This window comes from Antrostomus carolinensis, unplaced genomic scaffold (genome assembly GCF_000700745.2).
Source record: "Antrostomus carolinensis isolate BGI_N321 unplaced genomic scaffold, ASM70074v2 scaffold14724, whole genome shotgun sequence".
Lineage (NCBI taxonomy): Eukaryota > Metazoa > Chordata > Aves > Caprimulgiformes > Caprimulgidae > Antrostomus > Antrostomus carolinensis.
The window spans coordinates 5,541-23,001 of record NW_010310230.1 but is presented as its reverse complement, the minus strand read 5'-3'; the positions used below and the strand labels follow the sequence as shown (position 1 = coordinate 23,001).

Here is a 17,461-nt window from a genome sequence, read left to right as displayed (position 1 = left end):
AGAGCCCAGCAGAGCTTACCTTCACATGTTTTGCCGTCTTTAAGAGCGTAACCACTGTAGCATGAGCAACGGTAGCTGCCTAGCTTGTTGAGGCAGAGCTGGTTACAGCCACCGTTCTGCACTCTGCATTCATCAATATCTGCATCAAAAGAAAGTGTTACAGTCAGCTTTTCACCTCGGTAAATAATCTGGAGGGTGAGAGCGGGATAGGAGTTGGGAAGCAGAAAGACCAAACAAAAAACGCTATTACAGCTGCAACACAGTGACTACAAAAAGCACAAAGATTTCATTCAAACACCTCAAGTACATTAGCTCAAGTTTATGAAATAAAAAAAAAAAAAAAAAAGACAGAGGAGGAACTGTAACTGAGTATCTCCTTCACAGCGCTGAGAATGCAGAAGAGTATCTTTAGACACTGTGGAGGTGAAGGTTTGCTTGCAGAAGCAAACTACTTATAACTAATGTTATTTTATATCATAACTAACTTTTAAAATTATACTAGGACCACTAAGTTCAGGATGAAAGTTTTAAATAAAACAAGAACAATATATCCTTGCTACTAGAGTACTCATGAGAACACAAAAAGTTTTAAGTTCACAGCTACTGAGCACTGTGAGCTAAACAGTGCTCCACGGAAGTTAGCAGCAAAAGCCTATTAAATTAAGCAGAGCCTGGATTTCATCCTTGATGTGCCTTACCTGCTCATTATGTCCTGCCTGTATATGGGACTCTAGAGTTAGTTGATGGGTAGAACAGCACATTTCATGGCATTTTATAAGAAAAAGAGGGGATATGCTTCAGCCTGATAAATTGCTGAGCTCTCAAAGCTGATTGTATATTGATCAGACAACTGTTTCAAATGCTTAAATAAGCTGCTTGTGAGTGATCCTGTAATGTCCTCACAATATTTACATCAGAAGGAGAGGCTTTGGATCTCCTGCTGTCTTGGTTGCCACAATTCTGGATGGCTGAATCTGATTTCTGGCAATTACTTAATATTGGCAGGCAGAAAAGCAGTGGCCCTGACAGGAAGACTTGCAGGCAGAAGGAAAAACAGAAATCAGAAAACATGAGGAGGGAAGGTAACTGCACTATTTCATAAAGGAAAACAGAAAGCCTTTTTGGGGCCTGGAACTTCTTGCACAAATAATTTCTGCCTGAATATTGTCTTCAGAGTTGGTGAAAATACACAGTGGGATGTAAGAGGATGTGGAATAAGGTACTACTAGCAAGGAGGCTTTAACAGACTAAATTCATCAGTTGGTGCATCATCAGTCAGACCCCAGCTTTCCTGCTGCAAGTCACTGTTCCCATTGCAGGGGTGCTAGAAAGGAAGACCGGCCAGCTTCTCTGGCTCTGCAGTCTGTGGCCTGTTACTTCAGGGTCCACAGCAGCAGTTGAGGCAGTCCTGCTTGAAAAACCACTACAACTCTATTTCGGCTGCCCCTTTCAGAGGGCTGGGATGGAAAGTTGAAGCACAACTTCTTATATTACCTTGCCAAGACCAACCTGAGATCTATTAAAGTCATATAAAAAATGTTGATGTGAAAGAGTTACCTGATTCACAGAAGGCTAAAAACACAAGCGGTGGGTAATCCAGGTTCAATTCTGTGATTTTCGAATTGTGCAGCACAGTATCAGTGACCATTTGAGAATACAGCAAAAGCCAACACATCTTTGTTACAGGTATAAAAGATAACAAACTGTAATTACCTTTATCACAGGTTTTTCCCTGCCAGCCACGCTTGCATTCACAATAGAAATCCCCCTTGAGATCTTCACATTTAACAGTCCCCTCTTTGTGACAAGGATCAGGAGAACACTGGTTTGGCAAATCTGATTTATGTAAGGAATAAAAAAAAAACCAAAACAGAACAATACATTGAAGTCACTGACAACCAGGTGTTTTACTCTCATTTAAAGTCAAGAAACTTAAACAGTAATGGGGAATCACTATCAGAAATACTCACACCTAGCAACACTGGAAGATAATTCTTAGTGCTCACATGCCAAAAAAGCTGTACTAAGAATTTTGCAAAGTACATGCAGTGGAATTCATTTCACTGCAAAAGGGAGTGAGCTACCCCTGTATCTGAAGGGTACATCCTGAAAGAAACAACCCAAAGTAGCTCATTTTTAAGAAAGTTAATTCTATTCTCCCTAGTTTTGGAGAAAATAGAAAGCAGGTAGCAACTAAAGTACTCAACAAAGAATGGGTACTCTTTTCAATTACTTTTGGTAGTTCAACTGAGGATCTTAACACTGCTAATAGGTTTGTTGTTAGCAAAGGTTTATATATGAAATTTTTGTCAGAGCTGTCCAACTTAGGCTTTTCTATCACACAGAATGAGAATAAAAAAGAAATACCAATGTATTAACAGCATAAGGACAGCAAACCCCCAATCCCGTTTACAGACAGCACAATGTTCCTATGGGCCCAACACAGAGTAAAGTCTGCCACTGATTTTAAAGCCAAGTTCCAATAGTTGTCAATGGATTTTCTCCACCGGAAAGTAGCAAGAGTAGTCACCATACTTTGGGGAGGATTGGAGGAACAAATATCAAACTACCATGTAACTGCTCAATAAATAGAAGTCATCTGTCCAAATTCACCTACCCACCTATCTACAAAACACCCAGGGAACGTGCATTGCACAGATAGCTAAAGGAAGGATGAGAGAATACCATTGTCCCCACAAAAAACAAGTTGGTAGGTATCATCTAGTAGTAACCTGTTACACAGGTGTTCTAGATCAGTGATGTTCAAAAAACCATACAGGTGCTATTTCCACAGTCTTAACCAGAAGGAGCAGTGCAGAAGCTCATTCTGTAGACTGCCAAGCCCACCTAGTCAGAAGACCTTTCTGTTTAGATATCCTCTCCCAGCAGTGGGGAGAGACAGGGCACTTCTGTGGATCATCACTTAGTTGAACTTCAGTCCTAGTCCAGTCTGCCATGGATGCCACCTTCTATAGAGAACATTTCAACCTGACCAGAGCCATAGCCAACCTGAGTGAATATATATTCACAGTGGGACTGACCTTCTACGCTGGAGCAGTTAAACGGTCAGGCCCACTCTCCCCTGTGCTCACCAGCACATGGAATGTATTGGAAGAGGAAGCCTATGACATGAAGGCATCATGTACAGGCTTCTCTTCTGCTGAACATACATGGCAGTTTCTTGTGCCTGAGCAGCTGTGCTCCCAGTGTGGGGGGGTGGCACAGCTACAAAGCAATGACTCTGCCCAATCCTTTTGGTACATGACACAGGAACTGTTGAAGCTGCTGCAGCTAGCAGGCTTTAAAGGAAGGACTGCTGTCATTATCAATGCCTTGTGCAATCCTACAATCCTAGCAGCACATCCTTACAACTCAGTGGAAACCCAGCTCAGTCAAGACAAAAGAAGAGTTTATGAAAAGTGGACCAGACAAGTACATGTAAAGCACCTGATCAGCAACAGCCCTCTGCAAGTTTGGTCTGCAATACTAGATTTGCAGTGCAAAAAGTGCTCAGTGGGTACACATTAAGTGAGCAGCAGCAGTGAATTTCGCTTGCATTGGTTCTGCTGAGACCAGTGTTCAGTAGGACCAACGTCCAGTTCGGACTCTTCGTGAAATTCTGAAACATGACTTGTGAATCAATAGGCATATGGAATGGCAGGGAGGCACATAAGGAGAGGAACTGTTTGTAGATTAGTAGTCCTGTCAGACTTCTCAAATTGAGTGAATTTAAGAATTGGATACACTCCTACTTTTGTCAGGATTTTACTGCTTTTGCAATATTCTTAACTTCCTCTGTGTGACCCTGAAAATCTCCTTCATGACAGGCTGCCTTGAAAAAACTTTAACATTTCTGTGAGCACAGGCAGAAGCAACTCCCTTTGATGTCTTCTAAAGCACTGAATAGTGCTTTGTTTGCACTGACTGTCTTAGATTCTCAGTAATCACAGACTAGTTAAGGTTGGCAGACCTTCTGGAGGTCATCTTGTTCAACCCCCCTGCTCAAGCAGGGCCTCCTAGAGCTGGTGGCCCAGGACCATGTCCACATGACTTTTGAATATCTCCAAGGATGGAGACTTCACAATCTCCCTGGGCAACTTGTGCCAGTGGAGGGACACCCTAACAGTAAAGTATTTCCTGATGTTCAGAGGGAACCTCCCATGTTTCAGTTTGTCTCGTTGCCTTTTGGACTTGTGGTTTGCCTTATGGACAGTCATTAAGATAGTGCTATGTTAGACATAAAAATAAGGCAAGAGCATATACTCTAATGTTGGACAGCATCTATGTTATAGTTATCAAGAAAAAATAGTCAGATTCTTGGGCTGCACTGCACACTGAATCATCTGAAGACTGAAGTTAGCAGCACACAGTGTTACAGTTTATCCAGATTACCATGGAGTACTAATTTCGTATTTGCTTTACATTTAGCACATTATACAATATAAAAGTTTTCACCACTCCTTTCTCTGTAGGGTATTTAATTGATCTTTGGACATAAGGACTGTCTAGAGCAAGTTCAACAACTATGACAAACATACTTGCCCACTATGCATATGTTTATAATGAAGACTCCACTGCTCTGAAGAGGGCTAACAGATGCCAAAAAACAACAGGTGATTGGCAATGGCTGTCATTAAATATAGCGGGCTGAATCAATTGGGACAAAATGAAGTGAAAAAGCTCTCTAAAAGGTCATAAAGGATCATAGATCTCCATAGCTGAAAGAATTTGCATTTCTAGTTGTGATTTCATCCACCTCTATCAAAATAATGCCAAAACATATTGGTTCCAAGCAGTGTCTCACTTTCCTCCTCTGTAACCAGCACAGCTTCAGCTTCTAGCTAGGGCTATGCCATTGAGAAGATAAGCATTTATCCAGAGCCTCAGCAAGGTGTTCCACCGTGGACAAGGGAGAAGAGAGCCAGAGGGCTGATCAAGAATGCAGTGTGACTTGGCCAAAGAAACACTAATTTTCAGTATTTCACCTTGATGCTCAGAAGCTAGTGCCTGGGAAAACTCTCCAGGAAAATCATAAGAGCCTCACAGAAATAACCATGCCCTCACTGCAAACAAGACCTAATTATCTTTCTCCCTCATCACTCCAGCCATGCAGAGCTGGGGCAAAGCCACAGCCAAGGCAGAGAACAGGCCACACAAAAGAAAACAAAGCTACATGGGCTGTTGGAACATCCACCTGCCAGAACACCTCCCGATAAATCCCTGCCCCATTGATAAACCACTGGAGGTGGAGGAGCTGGGGAAGGAGAGGCCAGGTTAAGGCAGATATGAGTCACGACAGAGCAGCTCTGATCAGCATGTTTCTTTTCCTGGGCAGACCAGAATTTGCATACAGTAAACAGAAGTGCTGAGGTATAGCAAGCCAAGTCTGTTTTTTCCAAGCAGCACAAACTAAGCCTCCCAGACATGCCAACGTTTTCAAAGTCACTTGATAAGCAAAACAGTTCAACAGGGTAATGCATGACTTATCTGGTGTATGCTCAAGCTTCCTCAAACTGGATTCTGATGTGCCTTGCAGAGCCAGACAGAAGTAACATTGTCCAGCAGAATACCACCCTATCGCAACACACGACAAATGGCAGGAACAACCATGGACATTTCTACTGCATCAACACTGTGCTGATAGTTTGCTCCTCTTATCATGAGAGCTGGAGAACATGAGGCACAGCTTGATAACTCTCCTGGTGGCTTCACAGCTGTGTAATTCTGCCAACTTCATAGAAGGTGCTCCTGATTTAAACCATTGCAAGACAAAATGGAGCTTTTGTTTCCATTCATTTACATGACAGATTTTAAGAAAGGTATTAAAAATAAGGAAAAGCATGACCTCTTTGTGTGCTTTGAGCCATGTCTGATAGCACATATATGGCTCATAAATGCAGACAAAGAATAGGAATACCAGTTCTATTTTTCAAGTCAGTATGGAAACAAGACTTTACCTAAGTACACTGACTGTTCCTTCCAGTTCATTACTCTGTACTGTGAATTTATTTTTTGATATTCACAAAATGGTGCAAATTAAAAATACACTGGGAAAACACTCAGTTGTGAAGATTACAACACTCACTATTAAGAAGCAGACACGCACAACCTAACAAATTTCCCATTATGTTTTTTAGGTTCACATGCAACTTAAAAAAAAAAAAAATCCTTTACAGTTTTCCAAATTCTTGCAGAACCAAATCCCTAATTCCTAGCTGACCTACAGTATCTCTTTTAGAAAAAGATCCAGATCTGCAGACCGAAGTACAGGTATCTAAGTGTAAGGCAAGTATCTATCTGCAAAGCATTTGTCTTAAATTCTCATTACAGTCACTGGAGATGTAGCCAGTACAATAAACAGAGTCCATTGAGTGATTTCAGCTCTCCCTAGCACAGACGCACTTTGGTCAGTGGAATCCCTCTAGAACCACTGACTGCAGACTAACTCTCCACTAACTGTGATGGGAATACTGCTCATGTAGGCACCTATGCTGGAAACACCTGCATCTACCTCTTTGAATCAGGAGCTGAATCCTGCCTGTAACCCTGTCCTAAAGATCTTATGAAACTGAGAATCTTCAAACACTCTGCTAAGCTGTCTAATCACGGTTAAAATCTGTACCTTATTTCTAGTATAAACTAGTCTAGTTAATCACCCTCCAGCCCTTAGGTTGTGCAATGTCTTTGTATGCCAGATTAAAAGAGCCTTCCACTACCTTGTTCTGAGAGGAGAAAGACTGCTAAGAGACAAAATATAAATGTGCCTTGCAGGCACAACCCCACAGAGCTACATAGCTCTTTGGCAATATCTCTGAAAACTTAAGAAGCACACTGGAAGTGGCCAAGTACAAAGCCTGTCATTCTTCCAAGTGCGTTTCAGGCTTCTTCTCCGTTACTCCTCCTGTGAATTGGCAATAGCTAGCCAAAACTCAGCCACTTAAAAATATTTGAATATTTTAATGGGGGAAAATACTATCTTTTTTTTCCAAACCACTGCATCTGCAGTGGGCAAAAATCCCTAAAACAATTATTCAGCTTTTCTTTTTTCAGATTTTTTCATCACTACCTTTAGACTTGCATTTCTAAAACACTATTAGCTGTTTGGAACAAGTGTTCCCAGTTGATAATACCATTTGCAGCAGGAACTCCCGCCTCTTTGCTGTGCCACACACGTGAGCAAAAGGAAGCATTCAGCCTCATATCCCGCTATGAACTCGCTGGCATACCACAGCCAGTGCGGGTACCACAGGTCTGAGAATTCCCAGTTCAGAGGACTCTAGCATCCACAAGTGATACTGCTCTGTTATATCAGGGCAAGTCTTGACATGTCATTTACTAACCCTGGAATTCACTCTTCAAAAAAGGTTGTTGTAATGCAGTTTATAAACATGAAAGTTCGACTAAATCCTGATCCTGCTTTGGTAGCCCTGGTTAGAACACATAACTAATCAAACTTGTTTCACAGGGCTAAAAATGAAAATAAACATACACATATGTGATTTTTCTCCCCATTTGAACTGATCTGCTCCCAGAACATATTTAGAATATTTATGCATTTTTATATCTTTAGCACTACTAAGATTCAAAAAGGAATTGGAAAGGTATTAGAAGAGTTAATTAAATTCTGATCTCTAGTGTTCGTGATGAACAAATACTCCACCTTCTACACAGATACCAGTTTTACTTCCAAATGGATTTGAATTTTTTAAAGGTTGCAATATCTAAAGCACAGTCATGTGATGCACAAAACTGATTTCCTTACATAAAGCTATCAGATGCCTGACACAAGCCTGCGTTTGACTTTAAGCTTTTTTTTAATGTTCCTTAACAGGGGGGAGCCAAAGTCAGCATTCAAGAAAAAAGAAAATGCATAGCGTACAATCTTCTGGTAAATCCTACCAGATACTCAGATTATTCAGACCTTGGGAAACCAGTGGGAAAGAAATGTCTCGCATCATAAAATACCACAGCACTGAAAGATGACAGCAAGGTGGCAATAGCTTATAAAAGGGAAAGGGTCTTGTTTTGCTGCTCAGATAGGATGAGTGATATGGAGTCTCAAGCCTAGATGATAGGAAGCCCACTACTAAAATAATAAAAGTGGACATGGCTGAGCTGGTTCCACTCCTTCAGGTAACATGAGAGAACATTTAAGGACAATATACAAAACAAAAATGCTTACTATGAACACACGTAAGGAAATCTGGACTTCTTGTATAGGGCGACCCATATTTCTGAATACAAGCTGAAGAACAGAAAATGAAATTGTTGTTATTGTTATAATGATGACATGGCAGCTGTTCAAATTATCTACAATGATACCTATCCTGCTGATTCATTAAGCAAGGATTTGGAGGGTAGATGCAAAACCTATGCAATATTATAATCTCCCAGATGCCTTAAAATTCTTAAATTAATTTTTTTAGCTCTGATGTACAGTAGAGTTATAAGCCATCTGAAGAGGATGATTACTTAACCAGATGCTACTATGATTCTAAAAGCATGTTAGTATCTACTCAAATTTGACCTACTAAATCTCTTTCAAAAAATCTAAAAAGCACATGGAGTTTTCTCAGACTGTTGTCACTTGTGATCTTAAGTACCACATATGAAACACAAATAGAAAAGAGTATGATGCCATGACTATGAAACAGTCAATAGAATAAGCCAGTGGTTTAACCAGTAAGGGCACTTTTTTTTAAAAAAATAAGGATATTAGTTAATAGCTAAGTTAATTGAAAAGGGAAAAAGGTACAAGACTTCAAATTATTTACTACAGATATAAATGCAACATCAACATTTTAACGTACAGAAAACACATAAAGGATCTTTGTATGCAAACCTATATATAAGTAAAAAACACATCTCAAAATCACAAAAGGAATGTACAGTCTATCTTAAAAGTTAGAAATGCACGTTTACTGCAATCAGATTTCCATCACTTTCCTTAGCAAAGACTTCAGCTGTGACAAGCTCCAGTGTTAGGCACCACAAACCAGCACTGCCACAAAGTGAAAGTTAAAGCTGCAACTCACCCAAGTATTTCGGATAAAAATATTCCTGCAGGAGGAAAAAAAAAAAAGAAAAGGTAAAGATTTATTGAACAATATTTACTTCTATTGTCATACTATTTAAGAGCTGCTGCTAGTTTGATGGCCTTGCATGGCAGTTGCTCAACAAGGTCCAAACACTAACATCCTCATTTCTTTTTATTCAGAGCTGGAAGAAGCACCGTATCATAAATGCATTTTGTCTTTTGAAAAGGAAAGAACATTAGCTCCAGTCTTAAGGTATTTTTTGACAACAGCTGATCTGGTAAGTGGCAGTGACTGAGTGTGAAGCCACTTACCCATTATCCAAAGAGTAAAGGTGCTGATGGTGGCATGCGGTAGAGGAAGGAAGAGGAATCTAGGGACAAAGCCCCAGAGGGAAAGTACAGAAACATTTAGTCACCCAGTGCCTCCTCAGAGGCCCTCTGCTGATACAGGACATGAGCAGCACTCTAACACCATAACCACAGAAACAGCAGGAAAATGCAGCTGTGTTGCGTGGAAGGGTGGGAGATTGGCCTGTTAATCATTAAACCACATTCTTAAAAACATACAAAAATTCATGGCCAGAAAAAAGCATTTCTTTCCAACTTCACTTCATAGTGGTTTTCATAATGTATAAGTCACTAGTTCAAGTGCTGTTAAAACTGTAATTGGGGTATGCAATGAGGGAAAACTTGTGGATCGTTATCAGTACTTTTTTTTGTTATAAAATAAACATTTCTCAGCTAATTATGAAAGCGTATGTATAGCATAATTCTCTTTCATACAACGTGAGCAATTCCCATATAACATTATCCGCAGTGAGACTGGGACAGTAAATATCCTGTATTCTACAAAATTAATTTGGTCTGTCTTGGTGCAAGGTTAGAAACATTTTTATTTTCTCCTCTTATTACAGATGTTTGGATAAGCTCATGCATATATACAGACATGTACATACAACAGGGACAGGCTCACTCTGCAATTCAATTTGACCCGGACTGTCTAATGTAATCAATTGGTTGACAAGGTCGTATAAACTAAAAGTTTTGCATTGCTGTCATCCTCCAGAAAAATCAATTGCTTCTGGAAAATATGTTCCCATTACTGAAATGCACCATGTAAATATTCAACCTAAATCATGATGGCATCAATAAAGAAGAAGAAAAAGTAGCTTACACTCATTCTAATTTTCAATTCCGACCTGAGGGTAATAGGCTTGGCATCTTTTGGGGCTGAGCTGTGTCATCTGTCTTTGCGTTAACAAAATGAGCGAGGAGCTCAGAACTCTCTATGGTTTCCTCTTCCTCTTTTTTTTAAGGTTTAGTTTTGGAAAAGACAAGTTAAAAAAAATACAGTCAAAATAAAAGTAAATCTAAACAGTCTAAGTATTCAGATGAGTGCCCAGCTGTGCTATAACCACAAGCTGAACTTCAGCCAGCACTCGAGGAGAAAATGCTAGCAGCATATGATGAAATATTCCAAACTTTTTGCATTATTTCCCTTTATTCAATATACATCACAAGAATGTGCAGATGTGTTTAACCACCAACAGGATAATCCAGACACTGGCAAGAACAACTTTTTCTGCACTCACAGGACAAGAAAGAGGAGCTTTCATACTCATGGCCACCAGCCTAATTGCTCCAAGTCAGTGATGGCAAAAGCATAAAACTTCGTTTTCTTCTTGACCTCTGATGAATGAGTTGAGTGCTAGAAAAGTTCTATAGAGTTTACTTTTGAATGAAAGATTAAGGTAAGTAGTTATTATATATGGCACAAAGAACCTTCCCAATGCAAACTGACTGTACATTGATTCAATGCCAGTTGAACAGTAGAAGAGTAAAACTCTTTAGACACTGTACCACAGAAGCTTCATTTCACGAGGTACACAACAGAGGTAAGTGATTTAAACAGGAGGCTCTTAATAGAAATGTAACCCTTCTTTCCCTCTCTTCTTCATTTGCTTATGTTATACAAAACTACTTGCTGGTCAGGAGCACTTGTCCAGGTCTACAGGACCTGCTGGCAATACCATTCTAAAATAAAGCAACATGATCACAGTTTCTAACATTAATCATTCTTGTGTGATTAACTTTTCGTTTTTCTCCGTAATCAATTTTCCTTACCACAGGCTTCTGGAAATACAATGACAATGCATTTCCATTCAGCCAAAAGATTAATGAAGAATGAAGGATCTTCCACCTTGAGAAAAGGACCTTGCTTAAGATGAAAGTAGCAAACCCTTTTCAAAAAACACTGATGAGAAATTTTCCCAGTTAAAAACACAAGTTGTGCCTAAACTGCAGAAAAAGACAGCCAGACATGCATTATTTCTTCTGTGAGCACTCAACTCTACAACGCCTTTTCAGTCTTCCATGCTGTACTACGTGTTGATGACCCACAGATGTCAGGGAAGATGAAAACCCTATACGGGGTCAGGTCCCTGTTAAAAGTCTGAGACTCCTCTTCCCTCCATCAGAAGTCTTCAATTGTATTTTCAGGATCCAACAAAAATGCCAAGATAAATGCTTTGAGGCTTGCTAACAAGGAGTTAGCAAAGATCCTCTGTTAATACTTTGCTGATTTCTTAACTAGTCACCTTCAATTTCAGGCTCACTGAACATCTCACCATCCAGAAAGCTACCCAGTATTCACAGGATCAAAACACAGGAGGTTCTTTAACTGTGACCACTGTGGCAGCAAAAGTCACCACAGAATTATAATAAGTGTTAAATTTTCATCCTGGACTCTGGTAAAAGAAGTCAACATTTAAATGTTTTCGATTTGCTTTCCTAATTACTGCTGAAAATAAAAGCAGGAGCAATGGGCTTTTTTGAATAAAAAGCTATAAAGAATGGGACATAAACATCCTTTGGGTAATCTGTTGCACAGACACTGACCTCACCAAGCTTTCTAACCAACCTGTCCAGTAGTAACAGCCCAGTGCATGCAAGAGGAAGACAACAGTTTGCAGAAGCACCAACCTTCACAGATGTAGTTTCAACAATTCCAACCTCTGTGGCTGCTCCTACCATGAAAACCTTAATGTACTTCCACCTCTGCTTCTTGTCAACCAACACACTTTCTGTCTGCCTGGTTCCCACACCAGTACGACTGGGACACCAGAAGCTTCAAGTCATCAAGGGCCTGGCACCAGGACATCCGCAGCCTGCAGACCTGCATGGAGTACGAGTTACACACCACACACCATGTGCCACCAGAAGTACAGCTCAGCAGAGATCTCAGGTAAAGAAGGAGAAGCAGGAGAGACTGGGAAGTGCCTCAATCTACAAGTCTCCACCCATTCAGTGAAATGGAAAGTACGGCATGAGGCCAGTCCTTCCAGGCAGGTCCAGGCTTGCTTATTTCAGCTCAGTTCAAGAGACCTTTTCCTTGCTGTCCAGGAGACAGAACTGCGCTTTAACAGAAAAGATTTAAGCTCTACAGCCCCCACCCCTTCCACACAAAGAAATGCACATGCTAGAAGCAAGTCTTTTGATGCACTACACACAATTATTGGTTTTCACAACAGCAGTGCATGACCTAAGACTGCATGCTTTTGTTTCAGGGTAGAGTGACACCAAACAGTCTTTCATGGGGTTAAGAAGCTCCTCTGGCACCTCTATCTAGAGTTTATTCCTACCCTTACAAGACAGCCACTACAGCACTTAAGTGTGGATATCTAAAATGGAAAGAGAGCCTAAGTTTAAAAGTGTCCTCAAAAAAACCAACCCAAACAAACTCCCAAGTTTTTCATTCTTATATCTGCTCCTTCTTCAAAATGTTAATGGTTGCAAGAAAATAGTTAAGAATGGTTTCTGTGGAGCCACCTCCACAATATACCCTGCATTGAAACAACTGAGGAGAACAGTAACATGAAGAATACAGCAGGGCTGTGGAGTTGAAGGTGCAGAAGTACATCAGCTTCCTTGCCACACGAAACCTCCAATGTGACTGGGGTCATAATCTGTTTTCAACTCTATGGTCAAACTTTCCCTTAGTGGTAAAATCCAGAAGTTAGTGAAATTTTACCGGGTATGCATTAGTCCCCCTGCATTTTTAGAGAAGATGGAAGAACACCAAATCAGAACAGGCGTTAACGTGAGTCACTGTATAAAAACAGCCCTTCTAAAAACATAACAATGACCCTGTCTACACCAGGAAAATGTTCTCACTGTTGCTTAAAGTAACTGGCAACACTGGAAACCTCAGCCAAAAGGGCCTGCCAACTGCTTCTGATTGTTTTGGTTGAGTGCTAGGTCAGGTAAGCCCGATCAGCACTGAATCTAATCAAAATCATGTTTGAGCTGTAGTGACAGAAGATAAAAAATGGAGTCTACAGAAGGACTGATCATGTTCCTGGACAACCGGTTGAAGGTGGCCCTGCCTGAGCAGGGGGGTTGAACCAGACAGCCTCCAGAGGTGTCTGCCAACCTCAACCAGTCTGTGATTCTGTGACTGCAGCACTGCTGACACTGGAGGATCTCACACTCGTGCTAGCAATGGTAATTTCTAAAAAGCACTTTCTTAGTTACCTAGTTACCTCTTAGCAAGCAGTGACAACTCCCACGTTATGCCTTTGTCTCATTTCCATGTAATGACTCTCCCTCTTCCTCTTTCCTTCAGGACTGAACGTTTGCCTTGGGCATGGCCTGACCTCCTTGTTTATAATTGTACTGCATGTTTTCACACTGCAGGCATGCACTATCCTGGCAAAGAAATGGCCACTATCAAACATAAGCGGCTATAACTTAGTGTTTGACAGTTGTTACTGTTATAACCTGAGAATGCAAAGCTCATTAATGCTCCAGAACACTGCATTTTTTTTTAAACTCAGCCTGAGGCTTTTGATGCATTGCAAATCTCATGCTGAATGATTAGGTCTTCTTTCTATACAATGTAATTAAACAGTCCTACAATTCCCATTTTAAAATCTGTAGAGCTATAGTTGTAGAAGTTATGCTCAAATCAATGCCACATTGCTTGCACAAGCTTTTCTTCTCATTGTGAGGAACCCCACGCTCAGCCAGGTTAGTTTGCTTCCTATTTTGCTTTGGGGCAATCTGCATTCTCCATTCAAGGAGCAAAGAGAACTTCTCTCCAAAATATGGCAAGTGAAGCTTTACAGAAGCAAGCAGGTCATGTTACAATCCAAAAGCAGCCCTGGAATCTCATCTCCTACCACCAGAGTTACTGTTGTTTAGGGCAGCTTTTAGATATTGCATCCCTTTGCAAAGTATCCATTCCACTGTCCAGCTATTCTGGTGCACAAAGACTATGACTGTCCCTTCCACCTAGTTGCCGATCTTTCCAAACAAGAAGTATTCAAGACCACTCTCTCCAGCATCACCTGTTTCATAGAGACTAGGCATCTCTGCAGAATCCTGAAGACTAGAAAAAAACCACCATCTATTGTTATAGCTTCCCATGCCCTCTTCTGAGAGGCAGGACTATTTCCCAACAGCATACTGAGGTGCCACTTCAGCAAAAGATGTTGCTCTGCAATGAGGAAAAACCCACCAATTCTTTGAATTCACAATTACAGGAAAAAAAGTAATGAAAAGAAAGAAAAGAAGGGAAGAAAAAAGTTCCTGTATGTCACAGCCAAGCAAAACACAAATACTTTACATTTGTGACGATGTCAGGGGCACAGAGAGATGATTTCTGTATGTGGCCTGAGGCAGGGTTTGATAGGACAGCAATGGTGTGAAATGGACGCAACTGGTGCCAAGGGCCAAATATGTCAACAAAAATCATTTGTAGAGTGCTTCCAATGAGCTGGTTGCGTGTGCTTTGAAGTTATTCTTACAATCCAATCATGAATGCCTTGTGGTTTCCTCCACTGCTTCACGATTAAAAGGTTACTTTCCCTCTGGCTGTATGAATGTGCAATTTTAAAAGAGGATCCCAATTTGATCACAGATCTTCACTCAGTGTTGCTTGTTTGAATACTTGTTGCAATAGACAATATTTGTATGTGTAGTTTAACTAACACTCACTCAGAAACTTCAGTCAAATTAAGCAAACCAGGATCTGACAAAACACCTAGCATAAGTAAAAGGCTGTTTCCCTTCAAGATCCTTCCTATATTGTGTCATTACTCTGCAATTATTTGAGCCCTATTTAAAAAAGAACAGATTACAAATCACATCCAACATGATTTAAATGTTTGCAATGTCTCTTATAGGCTCTGTGACTATTTCTTCACTTCAGTGGATAAAATGTGAAGAAATACTGTATTTTTGCCCTTCCTGTGATCTAATGCTATTGTTTCTCAGGACTTTGCTTACCTGCAGAGGTTGCAATTCACAGTAACAGCCACTTTAAGGCATAACTGGATTTGGTCTCAGAGTGGACAGGCAAGCGAGGAATAAGCAAGTGACATCTGACACAACACTAGGCCCTTGTGACAGAATCTTATCTCATACTTCCCTGTTTATTATTTTAATAACTAAGTAACTTTTGCTTTTCTGTTCCTGTTCTAAATGTTTTCTGGAATTGCATTAGGACTCCCTATTCCAGCAGTCAGCCAAATGTGATCGCCCTCCAGATGCACGTGATTTTGTACAGTGCAGCCATGACCCATTCTCCTTTTAGCTCTTCATTTATGCACCCTTCTGTCCTGGCAGCTGTGCAGAGTGAAGGCAACACCAACACTCACCCCCTCCCTGGATGTCCTCCTTACTTTCCAACTTTGCTCTTCCTCTGGGTCTCACTCCTGATGCTCAAACAAACAGGAAGAAAATCCAAAACAATAAGAAAGGAAACCTCCCCACAGAAATGTGCATGTGTGGAGAGCCTCTAGAAGAGCAGCTCATGACAAAACAGTGATGAAGGTACAGATATGGAAGGCCAACCTACTAAAAAACTTCAATCAGATTCTCCAAAGCTTGGTTATTCATTCACTTCTTGGACAGCATGAGCTGTGACAACCCTTTCTGCTTCTCCTCTGCACCTTCCCATCCTAAACCTACGCTGTCATTTGCAACGTCTTGATGCAGCCCTTTGTGAAGGTGTGTGGTGACCTGGACTGGAAGAATCCCTTCCCCACCTTTCCACCAGTTCTTTTTTCAAAGCACTATGGTTCTAGTCATTTAGCACTTGTTGAATTACTTCACTGAGGACTGAAGGATGAGATAATAAACATTGCTGCTGCTTCTTTAGTAACTGTCCTGCCCCAAAGTTTTCCTGAAAGTATGAAGACACCCCAGCTCTGTACTACAGTCTCCAGAGCAGTAGTGCTGTCTGCAGCTCCCTTGCAATATCTACTCTCAGTTTCTTCTAAATCTCTAATACTGATTCCATTCTTGCTCTTCATACTCATTGGAAAGTAATTGCTTGTAATTCAATAAGTTCACTTAGAGTTTGGAGCACACAAGAACCACAACTGCCAATTTATACAGATTCAATGTTTCTCTTACCTGATTCTCCTGCAGCTGTACTAACAAACTCTGTATTAATTCCCAGTATGCTGCTCCTCTTTTTTTTTTAATTTAAAAATAAAATTAAAAGACCCCTTAGCTACAAAACAGTTTTCTTAATTTACAATTGGCTTTTGCCCCCCTCTCACTTTTATTAAAACCTATTGTGTTCTTCTAAAAAACTGACTTAATAACTTTATCTGCTTTTTCCATTATCTTCCTTCTTGACCCAAACTTGTATAATCCCCCTACTTCAATTTACCATTCTTAGCATCTTTTTCCATTCTATCTTCAAACAGCTCCTCAGTGTAATATTTGCCACTTTGTTTTCTCTCATTCCTTCCCTCCTGCTGCACAGGAGGTTTTAGCATGTAGTACTTTCATGATGTGGTGTTTCAGTATTTCCAGGTCTGTTCTGAACTTCTGGGCTAAACTCACACAAGTGGAAACAGACAAAGATAGAGTAGGCATGAGTCCAGTAGAGCTGATGGAGCTGTGTCTGCTTCCACCAACAGTAAACTTTGCTCACCCTTCTCAATAACTTTTGATGAAGCAGGATTAGCTAATGAATGTATGACCCGTCTTCTAAGGCAGGCAGGAGTATTTTTGTCACCTTCCTGCTACTGAACTCCATCACTGCAAACAAATGCTGTGTCTGTACCACCAAGCAGGTAGATGCATCCTGTTTCACAGTCCCAATCTGCTTGCCTCCCAGATCAGTCAGATGCACTGGAGTCTGGCACGACTTTCCCACCCTGTGTTTCCTTTATAAGAAACTACAGGGAGAAGGAAGAAAGGCAAGGGAGAAGAACTGCTGCTCACCCAGACAGAGCTCATCCCAGCAGAAAGCTGGGCACTCAAACTTCTACTTACTTCTTCTCTCCTCCAGGCCATTTCTAGAAAAAAGTCCAAATCTCCCCTTATTTTCTTTCTCGAAATCTGTTAAGTAGGTACCACTGTGTCTGGGAATTCATTCTTCCATACTAAGTCCAAGCTGGTTAAATC

General features: G+C 40.7%; 1 protein-coding gene across 1 annotated transcript in view; it reads right to left on the bottom strand.

Moving 5' to 3' along the window:
• The window catches only part of GAS6 (growth arrest specific 6), a gene marked incomplete at its 5' end in the record, with an annotated part of 42,504 nt that overhangs the window by 19,510 nt on the left and 5,533 nt on the right, over positions 1-17,461 (bottom strand). The window contains 4 exons of the mRNA XM_010166354.2: positions 20-139; positions 1,714-1,836; positions 8,183-8,245; positions 9,036-9,060. Coding sequence (XP_010164656.2) covers positions 20-139; positions 1,714-1,836; positions 8,183-8,245; positions 9,036-9,060 — 331 coding nt within the window. The remainder of the gene's footprint in view (positions 1-19; positions 140-1,713; positions 1,837-8,182; positions 8,246-9,035; positions 9,061-17,461) is intronic.